Here is an 18,375-nt window from a genome sequence, read left to right as displayed (position 1 = left end):
GTGTAAAGCACTATGATTGTCCAATGTCTACATGAATTATCATCTGTAACAAGAAAGTAAATTAGTGTGGAGCTTGCTTGACCCTTTCTTTCCCATATTTCTTTTGGCAAACACTGCCTTTGTTTCAACTGATTTTGAAAATAATGAAGAATCTAATAAAATAATTTTGTCATCATTAAGCTGGTATTTAGAATATAAATTAATATGAAATTTTGAGGGAAAGTTTTAATTTAGATCACTTTAAAACTGAAAAATCTAACCAAGGGCTGTATCCAGCAGGCTGGTATCAAAAGAGTTAAAAATATCTAGAATTAATTTTGAGCCTATCACAGTTAAATTCTAAGAAATTTTTCAGGACTACAATTTTTGTGGTCAAATTCTGTTTTCTCTTGAATAATCTTGTTTACACAGTTTTTATTTTGCTGAGTTTCAATTGAATATGCCATGCAGTTAGATTCTTATGATTTAACATTTTAAATTGCATTTAGCATTTTCATTTTTTTAATTTCATTATTTTTGTGTTTTGTAGTGTCGGACAGTGAAGGTGACAATTATGGGTGATGAAGGTGTACCAGTGCAGGTGGACGGTGAAGCCTGGATGCAGCCACCCGGATATATCCGTATTGTACATAAAAACAGAGCACAGATGTTGACAAGAGATCGGGTAAAATATTATCTTTCATCTTTTACTTGTTTCGGTCATGCTGAGCCACCATCTTGAAGCATCAAACACATCAACCCCAGTACTTATTTTTTTAAACCTGGTACTTATTGTATTAGTCTCTTTTGCTGAACCACCAAGTTTCAGGAACATAAACAAACCAACACCAGTTGTCAAATGTTGGTGAGAGAGAAACTTAACATAAAGTCACACACACACACACACACACATGCACACACACACACACACACACGCACGGCAAACTTCTTTCGGTATCAAATCTACTTACAAACCTGTGGCTGGCCCAGATCTATAATAGAAGCTTTTTGTCCAAAGTACCATGCAGTGGACTGAATCTAAAATTATGTGCATGGGAAGCAAACTTCTTAATCACACAGTCAATTAATTAATGGGTGGAGAAAAAAAAATCATTATTCGCATTGTTTTTGTAACTTGGGTATTGTTTTCGTCCATTTGTTTTTACATCTGTTTTGTCATGCTAGCTTGAGTTAAATGAATATATTATTGAAGCATTTTTTTACAGCTGGATAACCTGTCATTAGCCCTTACTTGTTTTCAAATGTTTAAACTATGCCAACTTGTATGCCTAAAATACAATGTTCCACATGCTTTTAAAGGTGCAAAGCTATTGGGCAGTTTGTTGACAAGAGAAACAACATCTTCACCACTTATACTTTATGTTGCTGTCATTTCCTCTGTCAACTAAATCATCCACTGGCTTCGCTACAATATTTATAATGTTTTTCAAACTCATGTACTATTTCCTCAACAGACTTTTGAAAATGTTTTGAAAACCTGGTCAAACAAACAGAAAGTTCCCCAAGCTTCCAGTCCTGGACCAGCTCTAGTGTTGGAAGATGAAGCTGCTCTACATAGCTTTATAGAAGTGTCATCTGAATTTATAGATTGGTGAGTATTTGATATTGATATTGTATGCTTTTGTGGGGGACGGATGGGAAAGCATGTGTTTCATTAAACACAGCCCCAAGAAGGTGATAAAGAGAGTCATATATATGTTAAAGTTGTAGGTTATTTGAGGGCAGCAGTTCACATAACATTGCTGGTGTGTCATTGTCTCCATGGCTAAGATAATTTTCTGCTACTTCCAGTACTTCTCATCTGTGGCTCTGGAGACCACAGGAAGTATGCAACAGTAAAGACAAGCTTTCATTTATGTTAGACAGCCTGTAGCTCATAATGTTGTATAAAGTAGAGACAAGGCTGTTTATATTGAACAGACGGAGGTGTTTTTGTGGATGCCATAAATAGTTGGAGTATGCTGCTTGTTGAGACTATCAGTCTTACTGAGCAGATAAAGGAGCATTACTTGTCTCTCTCTCCACAGTGTGAAGTTGGCTGCCAATGTAGACTACCACTTGTCCTTCTTCTCATTACTTGTCTCTCTCTCCACAGTGTGAAGTTGGCTGCCAATGTAGACTACCACTTGTCCTTCTTCTCATTACTTGTTCTCTTCCATTACAGTGTGAAATCGGCTGCTAATCAACACAGTGCTCTTGAACAAGATCTATATTCCCATTCCTCTGAAGCATCAGAACGCCTGGATGCTTTGTGTCTTTCAGGGAAACTTGCTGAATCAAATTCTTCACTGACCGAAGTGAGTAAATCCATTTTCTTGTCATTCTTGTTGTTATTACTTGGCTTACACCTCCACCATTTTGTTGTCACTAACCTCCACCTCATCCCCACCTCCACTATTATGTCATCTCTAAACCTTTATCTTTTTCCCTTCTATCTATGGAGGCATAAACACTTTCACACACATATACATATGATGGAATTTCCACCTGCCAAATTCACTTTCATCTTGTCATCACTAAGTCTACATCTACGTCATCATTAAGTCTACATCTATGTCATCATTAAGTCTACACCCCCATAACTCTGTCACCACTAAAACTACATCTCCATCCTGCTGTCATCAATAACTCTACACCTCCACTATAATGTCATCACTATTTAATAAATAACAATTAAATAAATAATAATAGTTTCAAATTCTGGTATAGCACCAGCAATTTTAGGGTGAAGAGTAAGTCAATATCATTGACCCCAGTGCTTGACCCTGAAAGGATGAAAGGCAAAGTCAACCTTGGTGGCATTCAAGACAGACAAAATGCCACTAAGCATTTTGTCTGGAATTGCTAATGGTTCTGCTAGCTCTTCACCTTAACAATAAAATAAGTAATAAAAATCATTTTCAAAAATTTGTATTTAATTATTTATCTTTAATTTAAAAAAAAATTTGTTATCTATTCTTCATTTTACAGCCTCAATTGAGGGACTTTATCTGCCCAGTTGCTCAACTATCTTTGTATAGGCAAATCCTTGCTAAACCATTTTGTCACTAACTCTCATTTTCTGTTCAGCCTTCAACACCAGACCAAAACTAATGTCACAAATTCATCATCATCATCATCGTTTTAATGTCCACTTTTCCATACTTGCAAGGATCAGACAGAATTTACTGCGGCAGATTTTTTTATGCCTAGATGCCCTTCTTGTCATCAACCCTCACTATAACCAGACATGTTTTCATGAAAGATTGGAAATGACAGACACTGCTTACATGACAGTGGCACTTGTTTACAACTATCAAGCAAAGTCAAAGCAAGGTGATAACAACACATATGTATATCATCATCATTTCACACCACTTTTTCCATGCTGGCATGGATTGGATGGTTCCAACAGGAAATGACGAGCTAGAAAGCTGTGTTGAGCTCCAGTGTCTGCTTTATATACATGTTAACATTGAACAGTGAGAATGAGTGCTCAACACTGCTTTGTTGGATAGATATTTGTTATTTGTTTGGTTAACAGGGCTACCATTGGTTTCATGCTGACATTTCTCAGCAATTATCAAGCCTGCCACTTGGGATGTTGGTACTTGTCTCTGTTTTGTCTGAGAATACCAAGATGGAGATGAGTACTATGGTGCCATGTGGGAAGCTTGATAATGACTGAGAATTCTTGGCATGAAACCAATGATAACCCTGTTAAGTAACAAATAAATAAAAAGTATATTATGCATATATGATGGGCTTCTTTCAGTTTCCGTCTCTCAAATCCATTCACAAGGTTCACAATTCCAGATTTCGATTAAGAACAGGTCTCCAAAACATGTCAACTACTTTTAGCACTACCCAACTAACTACTCAGCACACCCAATCATTTCAAATTGTATCTTGACTTCAGTTCTTTGTTAGGTCTCCTCGCCATACAACCTCCATTCTCCACAACTGACCCCAAAAATGCCTTTTCATTTTTATTTCTATATACCTTTTAGTATTATTCTTTACAATACAATTTATCTACCTATTCACATATCCATACTCCTTCCTATTTTATTTATTTAATTTTCACCTATTCATACTTTTATTTGCCCACCTGATATATTCATTTTTTTTTTCAGCTTTTAACTTAATTTTTTCATTATTCATTTAATTATTCAGTTTTTTTTGTATATTATCTTTTATGTTTGTATTCACTTTGTTTACTCTCTCACTTTTTATCCATTCTTTCATTCATTCTTTTAGATTTATTTATTTGTTCATGCCTTTGTTTACTTATTTATGCAATCCTTTTTGTTCTTCTCCAATATTCTCTGATAATCTTGCTCCATCACATCATCATTGTTGTTGTCATTTTAACATTCACTTTCTAAAGGGTTGAAAATAATGTGAATAAATAAGCAATACATTTGACAAAAAAAAATTTGAATGCTAAAACATTAATCCTTTTACCAACAAGTTGACCACTCATGCAAACATAAACCATCTGATTTTGTCCAAAGCCACTTCAACTCTAAACATCCTCAGCTATTCCACACTCTGAGGAATTCCTCAGTAATGTAACAATACTAGCCCTGTAAGAGTCATTTGTGAAATAAATGAATCCGTCTTCTACTTGGTGTGTTGACTGCCTTTCTTGAACTCTTTAGCATTCAGATTACTCTTTCAAATGTAAGGCTTATTTATTCATACTGCTTTGAATTAATCAAGCATTTATCTCATAGCATCAAAATTTTGATGATGTGATTGTTTATTTTTAGAATGACATTGTAGGGTAGATGTGAGAGGCTAGATCTGGTTGGTTTGAACATAAAACAGGGAGAATATTTTGGCTGGATATTTAAAAGTAGACTCACTTCAAAGAAATGGATTTTTAAAAAAGTTTCTCTTTATGTTTTCCTTTCAGCCCTCACTGCGACCTTTACTCTCCGATTTTATCAATAGCATGAAAATTCTTTACAATGAAACATACACTTTTCTACGAGAAAAGTCCCCTTCTGTAAGTATCTCTGATTAGAGGAGTGAAATTCTGTGTTTTGCATATTTGATTTAGGTTCTTGATTACATTATTATTGTAATGGCTATGTAGCTGTCTGTGATCACCTTGGCTTAAATATAGTATGTTGATGGTAGATGCTTGGACATGGAGCAACTTACAGGTGAGGTAACTCACATGTACAACTTTTCAGTCTCTTCTGGAGCAAAGCTTCATTATATTCTTCCGTTTTGCAGTGGTTGCTTGTGTGAAATAGTGTGTGGAGTGTAGTAGTTGTGTAGAATGATTAGTTATGTCAAGTGACTGGCTGTATAGAGTGGACTGTGAAGTGCTGATATTAGCTGTGTGAAGTGGAGTGTGGAATGCAATGGTTAGTTGTGTGGTATACAGTAATTATGTGAAGTAGAGTATGGAATGAGAGTTTAATGGTGTGGAGTTGAGTGCAGTGATTAGTGGTTTGGAGTGCAGCGGATAGTTTTGTGGAGTGGAGTTGTTACCTATATGTATTGCAGTAAGTTTATTGTGTGGAGTGGAGTTGAGTGTAGTGTTTTGTTGTGGAGATTGTGGAGTGCAGTAATTATTTGTATGGAGTAGAATGTGTTGATGAAAACACATATATATATCATCATCATCATCATCGTTGTCGTTTAATGTCCGCTTTCCATGCTAGCATGGGTTAGACGATTTGACTGAGGACTGGTGAAACCAGATGGCTACACCAGGCTCCAATCTGATTTGGCAGAGTTTCTACAGCTGGATGCCCTTCCTAATGCCAACCACACCGAGAGTGTAGTGGGTGCTTTTACGTGCCACCGGCACGAAGGCCAGTCAGGCGGTACTGGCAACGGCCATGCTCAAAATGGTGTATTTTATGTGCCATATACATATATATATATATATATATTCTAATGTTTGTTTTTATGTCAAGTTATATATAAAAACAATTTAACATTAAGCTGAAGAATTATTCAATACTTTTGGTAGAGTATATATTTATTATACTTTTACAAGAAGGGTTACAGTGACTTTGAAATTTCAGCCTGCTAACTTTGAAGTCTGATGAAGGCTAGCAGGTTAGAACTTCAAATTTACTGTCATCATACCTCTTCTTGTAAAAGTATACACACACACACACACACACACACACATATTGATATATATATATACACACACACATACATGTATATACATACATATATATATATATATATATATATATATATATAGTATTTTTCATCCCAAATTCTCTATATTCACAGACATATTGCAATCGTGATGCTCAATTAAGTGGGTTACTAACAAAATTAGGAGCTGAAATGAGGAAAATAGTTGATGTCAGTAGACTTGTGAATTTACAAACGAGTCAAGAAGAGGTAAGTTGTTTCTGACTTGCAACAGCCGACATACTTGTTAAGAAGTATTCCATTGTTGTCATCATCATCATCATCATCATCATCATGTCCAAGCTCACATGGGTCAGATGGAATTTGTTGAGGCAGATTTTCTACAGCTGGACACCCTTCCTGTTGCCAACTTTCAACTGTTTCCAAGTGGCCAGACATATTTGCATGGAAGATTGGAAATGAAGGAAACCACTTGCATGACGGTGACACTCGTTTACAACTGTCACATGATGTCAATGCAAGGACACACACATGCACACGCACGTGCGACAGGGCCTCTTTCAATCTCTCCCAAATCTACTCACTGAGCTTTGCCTGGTGTCATGCTATAGTAGAAGACACTTGCCTAAGAGACCATGCAGTGGGACTGAACCTGAAACCATGTGGTTGAAACTTCCTACCACACAACCAATCTGTGGCATAATCATTAAAAACAGATCTTGAATCGAAACATTTCACTTAGATAATTGTCTGTTTTTTTTTTTTTTGTCTTTATTGTTTTCAAAGAAGACTCTAGTAACACATCATGGTTGTTCCAAAGATATCAACTCCTCTTAATAGCTTTCCTTGTTTGTATTTTTGTAGCATTGTTTGTAATTTTACCCTTCAATTCACCACCAGATGTCCACATCAGAACAAAAACATCGTAAGGGAGGCAAATTCCGGCAGGTTTACAGCAAATTGAAGGGCAAAGGTCGTGATAAAGAACGAGACAAGAACAGTTCTCAGGCAGCTTCAACAGGTTATTATTTTATTCTCTAATAATGGCCAATATAAATGTTGGTTGGTTGATTTTTCCAGTTACACTTTATATTGTGTAGAGAATAAAAGAGATACAGATAGAGAGAATTAGCAGAAATGGTGCAGGATGTGTGCACATACTAGGCTTGGTGACAGGCAATTAGTAAAGGAATGCTTTTAAGAAAAAATTTAAATAACATTTGTTTGCATTTTTAAATGAGTTGTCATTTTCCAAAATCATTTTTACATGTGTGTGTGTGTGTGCATGGAGAGAGATGCATGACTCCAGTTTGGTTCCCCTGACATTTTGATTCTTATAACATTCTGAAGAATGCATGTTTTTCAATGAAATTTTGCAGAGATAGGTTTTCAGTGGTGAAGATTGTAATTATATTAATAAAATTTAGAAAAATATTAACATACAAATGGGCAATTTGATATATTTAATTCTATTTTAAGGTAATAAATATTTTTGTTTTGAAAATTTGTAATCATTTCATTATTTTGTATAAGCACCAAGAAATTTTATAAAAATCAAATCATGATTATTATGTGTATGCCATATTTTCTGGCATTACCCATGGTAGCAAAAATATTTCTAAAATCACCCATCATATGAGTAACAAGCACTCTAGTAGTAGTAGTAGTAGTAGTAGTAGTAGTAGTAGTAGTAGTAGTAGTAGTAGTATCAATGTTATTGTAGGTGCCCTTGGTACAATAAAAAGATGTCAGAAACATCTAGTTAACATCCCAAGAGAACCATGTCTCAGAGAAATCCAAAAGATTGTGCTGACAAGTACTGCCTACATCCTTAGAAAAACCCTATCAATTTAAATGCCTGTGTCTCCCCCTCCCCAAGCTTTCAGTCATACTGTAACATCTCTTATCCTTCACTTGCCCTAGGATGCAGGGTGTGTCTTGGCAAGTTATTGTAACAAATATGCAGATTAAAAGTAAATAATAATAATAATGATTTCTAAGGTTACAGATTTGTGTCATTCTCTCTCTGAGTGAAGGGTAGATTGTATAATGTCTGTGTATAAAGTGTGATGTTGCTTGGTTGTGAAACATGAGCATTGAATCGGTAGGGTGTGTGAAGCCTGGAAAGAAATGAAGCAAACATGCTCCACTGTAATGTTAGTGTGCATGAACAACAAAACACAAATGAACTCAGAGAAAAATGGGATAGAAAGAAATCAGATGTAGTAGTAGTAGTAGTAGTAGTAGTAGTAGTAGTAGTAGTAGTTGTCGCAGCAGCAAGAGAGGAGACTGCACTGGTATAGACTTGTGATGATAGTTGGGCAAAGAAGTGCCAAGATATTCAAATTAAAGGACCCTGTAGAAGGAAAAGATAGAGACAAAGTGGTCAAAGTTGATCTCAGGATGCTAAATTTTATAAAGGTGATGATAAGTGACTGCAAAAAGAAACAATATGCTGTGCTAGAGAAGATTGATGCATGCAAGCATGGAAAAATGACAAAAAAAAAAATACACGGATAATGAGGGCAGTGGTGCTTGCAGCCCCTGATGATTGTAGACATATGATATGTGATTAAGAGGGAGCAAATCTGGGAAATAACTTAACCCTTTAGCATTTAAACCAGCTATATTGAGCCGAAATATTCTCTTTGTTTTATGTTCAAACTGGTCAGGTACAGTCTCTTATACCTATGCTACAATGTCATGCTAACAGGAAACAATCCCTTAATCGAAATCTCAAAGTTACAAGATAATGCATAATTAATTCCAAACAACATAATTGCAACGTGGAAGATACATTTAAGAACACAGACAAAAAAAAACGTTAGATTCACTTCAACGTTTAAATGTAATTTGTGTCAAAATATTTTCGTCACTTTGAAACTGCAACCTGTTTACTAACAAAACTTTGTGCTGCATCTCAAAGTTTTGTCAATGAACAGGTCATGGTTTCAAAGCGATGAAAATATTTTGACACAAATTAAATTTAAATGTTGAAGTGAATCTAACGGTTTTTTTGTGTTCTTAAATGGCTTATAAACATCCTCCATGCTGCAATTGTTTTTGTTTCAGCACACGATCTCAGATCAAGTCCCTTGCTATGCAACTACATCTCCATAATTCCAAACAATGTGAATAAAAAGTGATACATTTGACAACCTAATCTGAATGCTGAAGGGTTAAAGAGTCTTTGTACAAAAATATGTTTATCTTGGTGATAGTGATGATTTCTTTGTTACAGATCTGAAACATATTGAAGACTGGAGTACAGCTGAAGTAGCAATGTGGTTGGAGACTCTAGCTCTTGGAGAGTACCAACAGACTTTTGTAACAAATGAAATCCGAGGTTCAGAATTACTGTCGTTAGAACGAAGTGATCTCAAAGTAAGTACCATTATTGTCTTTCTAAATGTTGTTACATGTCCAAATGCCTAACAGTGTTTATTGCTTTACGTCACTAGAAGTAATTCCTTTATTCATTTGAACTAAGGCTGGCGCTAAATGTGTGTCAGTTATGATAATAGGAAAATGAGCAAGAATGACTGGTCAGTCAGTGTTTATACCAAAATCTAATCTAATGTCACTAAAACAGCAGGCTGGAACATTGAACTGGAAATCATTAGACTTCATGGTGGAACAAGATTACTTGTGGCTAAATCAGTGGAAGTTGACTGTGTATCTATTACATACAAACATATGCACACACACACACACACACACACACACACACACACACACACACACACACACACAGCAGTATGGCTGTGTGGTTAAGAAGTTTGCTTTGCAATTATCTGGTTCTTGATTCTGTCTTTCTATGTGTAATCTTGGAAAAAGTGTCTATTATTACCTCAGGCCAGCAATGTCCTGTGTGTGAATTTGATTGATTGTGTGTGTGTTAGTGCCCCATGTCTATGAGAATATTTGCATTCTGCATTCTGACAAGCTATGGTCAGTGTACTGTTGTCATTTCCTTGTCAATAAACCAATCAGCAGTCCTGTGCAGAATAAAGAACTTCCTTGCTTTAAAAACTGGTTAGTGGCACAAAGGCACCCATCTGTAAAACAATGCTTCAACAATGTGTTTGCCTAACCCATGTTAGTCTGAGAACATAGGCAGAAAAAAACAAAAGAAAAAAGTAAATGTGTATATATATATAAGCATATTTGTGAGTGTTTGTCATATGGAATTCAGAAAGGTGCCCAAGGTTGTTGTTGTTGGAAAGATGGGGGATAATCTTGTTTAAAATAAACTTTATTTTGCATTTCTTGCCCACAAGAGATTATGTCTGAACTTTAGCACATTGTTGTATGTCTTCTCAAACTATGATCACAAGAAAAGTTGTTAAGAATTATCAACAAAAACAAACCAGAGAAATACGCACAGGTGTTGCAAATTAAGTTTAATTATCAATAAACATCAACTTGGATGATACTTGCTCAACCGAGTAAAATATATAAAATATGGCCCAGATTGGGATTACCAGCATGTATGTCAGACTTCAAAAAGTAATTAACCCTTTAATGGTTTTAGTAAATTTATACCAAAAATGTAAGCAGTATACCGTCCAGTATAAATAAAAGTCAACTTCATATTTAAGCCCTTATTTTTTCTGTGTAAACCTATTCTGAAATTAAATGAGTCAGCTTTCAATCTGAATGTTTACATATTGTATGTCTTTTTTCAACAAAAAAAATTTCCCCAAAAAAATCTGGAAATGGTCTACTCATGTAATTTACACACCCACTAAAGTTTATTGTTATTTTTGTGAAAAAAACGTGCATAAATTACATGGGATTTTATGGTATGTTATATGTGTGTGTGTGTGTTATCGACTGCATATACCAAATGTATGTGTTTTGCTTGTGTGTTGGTCTGCTGCTGTATAGCACAATTGGGGACAAGTCTCTCATAATGCTGGGTGTTAAAACACATAAAAGTCATAGACAGGCAAGACAACTTATCTCCAATCCTATTCAAGAGTGATGGATATTTTACCATTTTTGTGGCTTTTCTGTTTTCGGAAAATAAATGCACAGTTATCTGCAAAATGGTCAAATTAATTTAGATGACACAAAAAACCTGAAATATCAATCTTATTTAGTGTTTTCAGCGATCAACGTACAAACAAACTTTGCTTTTTATAAGGATAGAGATATATGTATGTACGTGTGTGTGTGTGTGTGTGTGTGTATATATATATATATATATATATATATATACTTGCTTATATATGTAATATACGCAAAATGTTAACATATTTCCTTTTTGTCTTCTCTTTTGACAGGAACTTGGTGTCCACAAAGTCGGTCATCTCAAACGTATAATGCAAGGCATAAAAGAACTAAACAACAGACTGCCCATTACAGTAGAGAAATTATGACATTTCAGACTTTCAACACTATCTCTCGTCAACATTCACACATATATATCTTGCACACACACACACACATATGCTCACACAAAATCACTGTTTTGTCCTATTGTTCTGTTTGGTTGTCTTCTTTCAATTTTAGCCTCCTGCAATGCTTGGAATATATTGGGCCAATATTCCGTACTTTTTGAGGCTTTCATGATAAATATATATAAATATATATATATGTATATGTGTGTATATATATAAGTATGTATATATGCATCTATGAACTGACATCCCTCTTTGTCTCTGTCTGTCTGTCTCTCCCTCTCTCTCTCTATATATATATATGTGTGTGTGTGTGTGTGTATATGTATTTATCTCTCTCTGATACTTAGCATTGTTTTTTGTGGGGGTGGGGGCTGGGTTTTTGGGTAGGGGTTATTTTTCTTCTCCCTGCCCCCCTGTTAATGCTGAGAATTGATCAAATATGGAAATGAACAAAAAAAATTTTGCTGGAGTACTTCAGCTAGCACCATGTTATGCCAAACTATGAAACGCCATGTCACATACACCTTGTCATGTCATGCCACACACCACATCAACTTACAGCCATTCTTCATTAAACTCTTCTCCATGTTTCATTCAACTTATTCTCAACTACAGCCTCCTTCTGACATGCTCTTCTGCTCTGTTGGCCAGCCACAATAACATTGACCACATTTGTTTGTCACAAGCCCACATGTATGTCTGTTTGCATATATATATATATATATATATATATATGCACACATTCATACACATCACACATTGTGTGTATATATGTGTAAGTATGTATATAAATGTGTATGTATTTATATATTTATGAGTTGCACTTATTTGGTAAGTGATTTGATCTGTGATTGTTTGTTGTGACTAAAAGTATTACATCACGCTAGAATGAACAACAACAACAGCCAGAACAATCTAATACACTGTTACTTTCATTTTTACTCTATTATTTTTTCTATTACTATTAATAATAACAATCATAATATTAAGATAAAAGTGATTGTTTCCAACAGAGAATCAGTCACTTCTGTATTAGTATTATTATTAATATTATTGGAAAATAGTGATAGGTTTCCTTTATATATCCAAAACTTGGTCATTGACTTTTACTTCAATGTATTCCACTGTAGCATACATTTAACATGGAAAAGTTTCAACGACCAAGTTATAAACGTATGATGAAATACATTGGTACATAATATGTATATTATTGTTTCTATGTTTACAGTGAAGTGAAAAGAGATACAGTGAAGTGAAATGTCCCTGACCAGGTTCTGGACGTATAATGAAAGACTTTTGATTCATGATAATAATACATATTAGTACAAAATAATTATGAAGTACAAGTGAATATAATAGTGTGTGCATGTTTTATGTGTATATATATATATATGTGTGTGTGAATGTGTAAATGTAAATATAGTCATATATATATTGCCATGGTTATACCAAAATATTTTTCTGGGTAAATAATTGATTATATTTGTTGTATTATAGAAAGATTTAGCCAGGATTTCTGGGGATCTATTTGTCTTTTCTTATTTTTTTTTTTTTTTTGTATTTCTTCCACTGTCATTCTTTAATGACATTTTGGTCATCTTTCACCCTTCCCTCCCCACTTTTCCCACCCTCTCTGTATTTGCTATGATTTGTCTGTGACAGTCTGTGCATTATTTATGAATGTGTCAGGAATTTTAAGTTCAGTGAAAACAGGAAGAACTGCAGTAATCCAGGACAATTCTAGCACATATTGTTTTCGCTGTTGTCTATATAGTAATATTTATCAAAACATAGACTAAACTCAGTGTTTCAATGAGCACTTCATTCCCAAGTTGAGATTTGCAGGAATAGTTTTAACCTTCCACTGAGTGTTGCAGGGAGTATCTTAGCGTTGAATGGAGGCTTGCAGAAGTATTTTAACTCTGTTTCGATCTCTTAATCATGGGTTAAGTTAAAAGTAGCTGGGTCTCTTTAGGATCCCTATACCAAATGGCCAGAACAACAAATATTACTGCAACATAGCTGTAACAACTGCAGCTCTACTACTAAATTTCTGCTGTAGTGTAGGGGTACATTACAGCTGTAATACTACTGCAACTTTGATAGTACACTACTGTGACATAGTTGCCACACTACTGCTCTGTTACTCTAACACTGCTCTATTACTCTAACACTACTACAACCCAGACTTACTCTGTAGATGAGGCCAGGCATGGCTGAATGAGTAAGAAGTTTGTTTTTTTAATTCTGAGGTCCTAGGTTTCATCTCACTGCAAGGCATCTTCCAGAAGCATCTTTAATGGTGCCAGATCAAACACAAACCTGATTGAAATTAGGTAGACAGAAACTATGTGAGAGCCTGCTGCATGGACTATACATGTGATTCAGAAGGCCAGCTTTATTATATTGTCACAGTAGTTTTGATCAAGGAGTATGTTAAAGGGACATGTGTCTGGAATATTCATCCATTTATTTACACTATATTTCAATGAATAAGTTTGATTCTATTGATTGAACAGCTGGAATATTAACTGATGAAACCATAGACAATCTATTTACTTAGTCCACTGTAGTAACACTGCTCCACTAATGCATCTTTGCCTCACATCAGCTGGTAGATGAGTTCTATTTCACCTTTGGTCTTTCTCTACATCACCATTGCTTACACATGCACATATATATGTACTACTAGCTTAGCTAGAATGTGTGCCTGGGGGCAGCCCTTCTGTATGCCACCTCCAGACCCCACAAAAAACACATATTGCCTACAGCAGACCCAAAAGTGGTAACCTTTAGAAGTGCTGCCCTGTGCAAACTGCCCCCCTACACTAGTGGTATATAGATATAAATAGATTATTTCAACTATGTATGAGATATCACCATGTTGTATGTTAGTTGTTGTTTTGCATTATCCACTTGTCATGATGACTTCAGCAAATTTCTAACACACGCATGTATACATATTAACTATATGTATATATAAATTTAGCATAATACAAATATTATATGCATGTCTGTATATGGTAATGGAAGAGAAAGTTGAAAATTTGCTAACATCATTAAAAGTAGATGACATAAAACATTGCTCAACCTTCAGCATGGCAATACCTTACACAAATTTGTACATTTTGTATAACATTCATATAAGATCAGACCATTTTTCTGTGCGCAGACTACACTTGTTATATATGGTACCTTGCCTCACTCCTAAATACATTATATATATCACCCTACTTCATTTCTACATTAAATGACATACATTAAATGTGGCACATTGCCTCCTGGATACACAATCATATACATACGTGTTGTCCCAAATTTTCTATCTTTGCAGATTTTACAAAGGAATCTAACCAAAGTATCTTCTGATGTGCTCTTCTTTCCAGCATCTCAGGTTGCAATCTTCAGAGAGCAAAATAGCTAAAATTGGTAGGGCAGCCTCTATGCACTAGTAGACTGGTCAATTGCCTACAGCAATGGATGAATTAATCTAACTTTGATGTTCAATCTTTTTGTTGTATGTTGTATACATCAACACAACATCACATCCCCATTCTTATACTATTGCATAAATCTTAAACTACGTGTAACTATAGATATGTGCAGTGGCTTGGTTTATATCTAGTTATAGACTTATGCAGTCTGAGTAGGGATGTGTGGTTTGGTCTATGTGTAGCTGTAGATGTAAGCAGTCTCCATTAGAAATACTTCACTCCGTCTATGTGTGACTATACATACATGAAGTCTGTGGTAGAGCTATATGTCTCAGTCTATGGATCACCAGAAATATATAATCTAATGATGGATATCTGTGATTAAAGCTAATAAATACTCATGTGAGAGAGGTAAATATTGACTCACCTGCCTCCTGTAGTGGAGAGATGTTGCCATTTATTGATGTGTATCCCTAACTCTAAGCAATTGAGAGATATGTCACTCCTGGATAGAACACCAGTCCATTGCATGTTATGCCTATGGGAGGATATTTTTTCTTTGTTGTAAGCTAACGAAACTTTCATCAAAATACAATGCCCACACTGCTTACAGCAATGGATTGCACCTCTACATGGTACTTATTTAGGAATTGGTGAATTAGGCTATTGATTGTTGAGTGTGTCTTCATTAAGGATACAATATTGTCAACACCATACATAACTTGATCTTGAGGGGAGGGTCAGTAAGCTCCTAATTTTGTTTCAGTTAGCTGCCTCAAATAAGTTGGTTTATTGGTTAAAATAAGACAATTTCTATTCTGTGTTGTGTCAGTATGTGTATTTTTTTTTTTTTTTTTGTCAGATTACTTACAAATGTCCAAAATCCGTTACCATCACCTTTCTTTTCTTTTTTATCCCACCCAACCCCACAACTAACCACAAAATATCTCAGGGTACATAAACTGTTGTTTCACTAAATGTGTTTCTCAATTTTGTTATTTTACCTGTTTTTGTCTTGCTACTCTTGTTGTCACCACATTATTATTATTATTATTATTATAAAGGCAGTGAGCTGGCTGAATCATTACCATATTGGACAAAATGCTTAGTGGCATTTCTTCTGGTTCTCTACGTTCCGAGTTCAAATGCCACCAAAGTCGGCTCTGCTTTTCATCTTTTCGAGGGCAATAAAATAAGTACCTGTTGAGCACTAGGATCAATGTAATCAACTAACACCTCCCTTAAAATGTGCTGGCCTTGTGCCAAAATTAGAAAGAATTATTATTATTATTATTTCCTCACTCAACTTTGCCTCACTATGTTACATAATTCATCTGCATTGTGCAGATGATGTATTATCGTTGCTGCTTCTGCTTATCTCTTTAAAAGAAGAATAAATAAATTGAAAGGGAAACCTTTACACCCCCACCCCTCTACCTTGGAAACTAATTTAAAAAATTTTTTTCAGTTTTAGTGGTATTGACAAAATTTTGTGTTGGTAGACATGCATGCAAACCAATGAGAATTGTCTATGTAATTCAGTTATTGTCTGAAAAGTAAGACCCAAAGAATTGTGTAATTTTTAGCTTCATAAAGTGAGGAATTAATTAAAAATATGGAGAGGAAGTATCTCACTTCATTTGGGTTGGGGTTTGATAAATATGAAAATATAATCTTTCTACAAAGTTGCTCAAATACAACTAGATATTTATAACTATATTTGTGTATTAGCAACTTTGTAAAAATGTGTGTGTGAATAAAAACTGCTGATTTGTTTAAAGCTCTCTACTGCTTTAGGTCCTGACTCCTCTGCAGCAAGGGTCTTAACTTTCACAAAGACATCTACCCCATCCGACCATGCTACAGTATTGCCTCCAGCTTTGTGCCCAGTACTTTATACATCCCTCTCCAACACAGGTGAAGGTCAGATTAAGAGATATCAAGTTATTAGTCTCCATCATTCTGGCATTCAAAATTTTTTTCTTAGAGATAGCAGGAGAATATTTATGGCAGAGTATGGAACATTTATGGCAATCCGCAACTTTCCAAAATATAGGAAGTTAATGGAGAATGCCTTTTACCAAGGTTTTTTCTGTCTTTTATTAGAACCAGCCAATTTTGCTTCAAAACTCCCCACTCAGCTGCATCTATTGGTCAATTTGCAGCCAGCCATTTGACTGTTGCTTTCGGTGTGTTCAATCAAGGATGAGTTGGGCTAACTTTTCTAGTTTAAAATTATCTAAATTAAAACTTTCCATTGAAATTCCATGTCAGTTTGGGTTTCAATAGTAAAGCCATTTTATTAAATTCTTCATTATTTTCAAAATCAATTGAAACAAAGGCAGTATATAATATGATAAAAAGAAAGTTAATGTTTCTGTGCTAGGCCCATCATAGTACAAAGATATCTCCCTTAGATCCATTACAGTATATGAATGTCTTCAGTTATTCCATTACAGCACAATTAGAATGGTGTTACTAACAAGTCTATTTAATTAATTATCAATAAGCTGAATAACTAAGCAGAAGTGTAACGGACTTGATGGATTTTCTTCTTGAAACTTTGTCTCATTTGTTTGCTTCTTATACAAGAAAGTTGTCCTTGTCTACCTTGGTAAATGTCTGCGTATATGTATAATAAATAGTCACTTAAAAAATTTATTTCAATTCACACAAAGGTGTTACAAAACAAAAAAAAACAAAACATTCTCCATGAAAAACTCATATCTGGATTGTTGTTGTCAATGAAAGAAAAAATGTGATGTGTATATGGTTGCTTCATCACCTTTTTTTTTTATATGGGGTTGGGGTGGCAAGAAACTGATTTGATGAATGTATAAATATTGAACAGCTTATCTTTGGTAATTGTACATATATATTTATATATATATAATATATATATTTTTGAGGCAATCAGCTTTATTGTGTTACCAACAGCTTTTGGTTGTATGTCACTGTCCTCTTTAAAGACCATAAATTATGCTCCAAATAGGAAAGGGCAAACACAGTATTGTGAAGGCCTTTCCTTGCATGATTTTCTCTCCCCAAAAGGACAGTTGAGCAGCTAGATTTTTTTATCCCTTGGATTGTAAAATTTAACAAAGTTAAGGAATATATCTTTTATATGTTGCAGGTGAAATTTATCAAGTTCTTCAGATGAGTCACTTGGGAATCAATCTTTCAATTGCTTTTTATAATTACCTGTCATTAATTTAATGTTTGACTTTATCTTTATATCAAGGTTCACTGTCAGGTTTGGCTCATAAAGTCTGTTGAATGTTTTTTTTGTTTTTTTTCCACATAGTTCAGAGATAGTTTTTTTTCACCATTGTCCTCAACTGTGGTTTCTTTTGAAGCAAACAAGCATATCGCTGTTCCCTTTTGTATAAAAATATTTCATCTTTTCATGTTTTGACTTT

The 18,375-nt window shown here is 34.7% G+C and overlaps 1 protein-coding gene across 12 annotated transcripts in view; it reads left to right on the top strand.

Moving 5' to 3' along the window:
- The window catches only part of LOC106875416 (diacylglycerol kinase delta), a 173,604-nt gene extending 161,563 nt beyond the window's left edge, over positions 1-12,041 (top strand). For 7 of the 12 annotated variants that reach the window (XM_089337787.1, XM_014923542.3, XM_014923544.3 and 4 more), the window contains 8 exons: positions 530-664; positions 1,455-1,591; positions 2,165-2,297; positions 4,901-4,993; positions 6,250-6,363; positions 7,015-7,135; positions 9,356-9,498; positions 11,403-11,981. In XM_089337787.1, the coding sequence (XP_089193913.1) occupies positions 530-664; positions 1,455-1,591; positions 2,165-2,297; positions 4,901-4,993; positions 6,250-6,363; positions 7,015-7,135; positions 9,356-9,498; positions 11,403-11,498 (972 nt within the window). In that variant the 3' untranslated portion in view covers positions 11,499-11,981. Of the gene's footprint in view, positions 1-529; positions 665-1,454; positions 1,592-2,164; positions 2,298-4,900; positions 4,994-6,249; positions 6,364-7,014; positions 7,136-9,355; positions 9,499-11,402 lie in introns of all 12 variants that reach the window. The other 5 variants (XM_089337788.1, XM_014923543.3, XM_089337789.1 and 2 more) reach the window with 2 other exon arrangements.
- The last annotated feature ends 6,334 nt before the right edge of the window (positions 12,042-18,375 follow it).

Source organism: Octopus bimaculoides, chromosome 19, assembly GCF_046866305.1.
Source record: "Octopus bimaculoides isolate indiv1 chromosome 19, ASM4686630v1, whole genome shotgun sequence".
NCBI lineage: Eukaryota > Metazoa > Mollusca > Cephalopoda > Octopoda > Octopodidae > Octopus > Octopus bimaculoides.
Note: the sequence above shows the minus strand (reverse complement) of the source record. Positions and strands in the feature narration are given on the sequence as shown.